This window comes from Triticum aestivum, chromosome 2D (assembly GCF_018294505.1).
Source record: "Triticum aestivum cultivar Chinese Spring chromosome 2D, IWGSC CS RefSeq v2.1, whole genome shotgun sequence".
Taxonomy (NCBI): domain Eukaryota; kingdom Viridiplantae; phylum Streptophyta; class Magnoliopsida; order Poales; family Poaceae; genus Triticum; species Triticum aestivum.
In genome coordinates this window covers 633,248,553-633,251,293 of record NC_057799.1, presented here as the reverse complement: position 1 = coordinate 633,251,293, position 2,741 = coordinate 633,248,553, and the positions used below count along the sequence as shown (strand labels likewise).

Genomic DNA, 2,741 nt, shown 5'->3' with positions numbered 1-2,741 from the left:
CCGAATCGCCGCCACGCCGCCGGCTGCTCTGGATTTGGGGGATTGGAAGTGGAAGGAAAGGGGATCCGCTCCGCTGCGCTTGACAGCTGTCTCGAAATGGGAGGAACGGGAATGGGGAGGCGAGACGAGACCGCTCTGAGTACCCAATGGATCTCGACCACGACGCCACGACCAGGGGACACCTGGCGCACGCATCGATGAAGCGGGCGGCGGTTTCCACCTGAAACACGCGCGGCCGCGAGATGGGGATCGGACGGCGCGTGAGCGCGTGTGCTCTGTAAGACAAGGGAGCACCCGACCACTTTTTAGGTTTTGGGAAGGAAAAAGGGATCAAATTTTAGAGACAAACCCTTTGCCCATTGCCATGCCGTACACTACATCTTGCTGCTGCTACTGCTACCCCTGCGAGTGGGTCCCATCTCCTGGGCGAGCTTCCGGAGCACGTACTTCTGGACCTTGCCGGTGGACGTCTTGGGCAGCTCGCCGCGGAATACCACGGTCTTGGGCACCATATACCTCGCCATGCGCTCCCGGCTCCACGCGATCATCTCGGTCGCGGTCACCGCGCCTGCCGCGCCCTCCTTCAGGGTCACGAACGCGCACGGTGTCTCCCCCCAGAACTCGTCCGGCCGCGCCACCACCGCCGCCTCGCTCACCGCTGGGTGGCCGTAGAGCATCGACTCCACCTCCACGCTGCTGATGTTCTCGCCGCCGCTGATGATCACGTCCTTGGACCGGTCGCGGATCTCGAGGTAACCGTCCGGGTGCATCACGCCCACGTCCCCCGTGTAGAACCACCCGTTGTCCCGGATCGCCGCCTTTGTCGCCTCGCTGTCGTTGAGGTAGCCCAGCATGACGCACCCGCCGCGGAGCACGATCTCGCCCATGGTGGCGCCGTCCCGGGGCACGCTGCGGCCTGTGTCGGCGTCGAAGATGTCCACCTCGGCCATGCCGGGCGTGCGCACGCCCTGCCTCGCCTTGAGCCGCGCGCGCTCCGACGCCGGCAGCTTGTTCCACTCGCCCTTCCACGCGCACGACACGACGTGACCTCCAGTCTCTGTCAGCCCGTACCCATGGCTGACCTCAAAGCCCATGGCCTCCACGCGATGCAGCACCGCGGCCGGCGGCGGTGATCCGGCCGTCATGATCCGCACCTTCCTATGCAGAGGCTTGCGCACACCCTCCGGCGGGTTGGCCAGCATTGCAAGCACGACGGGCGCGCCACAGAGGTGCGTGACCCCGTGATCCGCAATGGCGGCGTATACATCCATGGCGTCGACACGGCGGAGGCAGACGTTGGTGCCGCCGCCGACGGCCATTCCCCAGGGGAAGCTCCACCCGTTGGCGTGGAACATGGGCAGCGTCCACAGGAACGTCGGCCGCGGCGGCACAGCCCAGTCCACGAGCGACACCATGGTCACCAAGAAGATTCCGCGGTGGCAGTGCACGACCCCCTTGGGCGCAGCCGTGGTGCCGGAGGTGTAGTTGAGCACCATCGGGTCCCACTCGCTGGTCGGCCGGACCCACTTGAACTCCGGATCCCCCATCTCGAGGAGCCTCTCGTACGTAAGATCCGTGGCCGAGGCCGGAGGGAACTGATCCTTCTCGTGGGGATCCTCGACGAGCACGACGCGCGGGGCCGGGTGCTCCGGCGGGAGGAGGCAGAGCGCGTCGTCGAGCAGCGCCACCAGCACCGGGTCGACGAAGACGAGCCTGGAGCCGGAGTGGCGGAGCAGGACGGCGACCGTGCGCGCGTCGAGGCGCGTGTTGATGGTGTTGAGCACGGCGCCGCTCATGGGCACGCCGAAGTGCGCCTCGTACATGGCCGGCACGTTCGGCAGCAGCACGGACACCTGAAGCAGTTGGTTCACGCCATGGATCGTCATGCACCAACCGAATTCTCCGGTGGCGAAGAACACACACTTTACAGAATCACAAGGACGAGGGATGGATGGGTTACTTACGACGTCGCGGCGGGAGACGCCGAGGGCGGAGAGCGCGGAGGCGAGGCGGAGGCAGCGGCGGTAGGTCTGGGACCAGGTGAAGACGGTGCCGTGGTAGACGAGGGAGGGGCAGTCGCCGAACACGGTGGCGGCACGCTCCAGGAAGCCCAGCGGCGTGAGCGGGCAGGAGTTGGCCGGGTTCGCGCCGAGCTTCTCCATGGCCGCTGCGCGGCGCATGCAGCTCGTGGATGGCCAGTGCGATGCAAGAAAGCCAGGTAGCTAGGTGGTCGCACGCCACGCCCACGCCCACGGCCCACCAACCGTTTGGGTGGCATGGGACGGTCAGGCAAATAGTGCAAACACTACTACACATAGTGATCAATGCTGGATCGCTACTACGTTTACAGCAGAAGATGCCACGCCGTTTTCGTCCTCCTCTGCATTTTTTGTACTAATAATACAAAACGAAGTTCACTAGCGGGCATGTTTTTAACAGGCGGGCATGTTCTTATTGTCTTATTCTTGTTCTCTAGCGTCCGTGCTGCTAGAGATGAAACCAAGATGTAGAGTTGGCACATGTTGTTTTTCCTTCCCTTTTTCAAAGGCCTTCTCCAACAGCACGACACGTTTCTGCAATGGAGTGTGACACGGGGTTGCTAAAGGTCATATGTCAGTTGGTTGGCCTTGCCTTTGCTCTGCATGTCTACTACTCCTAGAAGATTAAGTGATACGTTCAGGCAACTTGCATATCGAAACAAAGTAGTAACAAACATTTCAGTTGGATCGGGATCGGTAAAA

The 2,741-nt window shown here is 62.7% G+C and overlaps 1 protein-coding gene across 1 annotated transcript; it reads right to left on the bottom strand.

Annotated features, from left to right (window-relative positions):
- Positions 1-373: 373 nt before the first annotated feature.
- On the bottom strand, positions 374-2,172 carry LOC123050601 (2-methylpropanoate--CoA ligase CCL4-like). The gene is made up of 2 exons (XM_044473371.1): positions 1,965-2,172; positions 374-1,853 (listed from the first exon to the last, which is right to left on the bottom strand). The coding sequence occupies exons 1-2, from the start codon at positions 2,160-2,162 to the stop codon at positions 375-377; spliced, it is 1,677 nt and encodes a 558-aa protein (XP_044329306.1). The 5' UTR covers positions 2,163-2,172; the 3' UTR covers position 374.
- Between the last annotated feature and the right edge of the window lie 569 nt (positions 2,173-2,741).

Excerpts from the sequence above, each read along its gene's own strand:
- LOC123050601 (XM_044473371.1), bottom strand. The coding sequence starts at position 2,162 with ATGGAGAAGCTCGGCGCGAACCCGGCCAACTCCTGCCCGCTCACGCCG. Across the intron at positions 1,854-1,964 it reads GCGTCTCCCGCCGCGACGTC|GTGTCCGTGCTGCTGCCGAA; the intron begins GTAAGTAACCCA and ends CAACTGCTTCAG.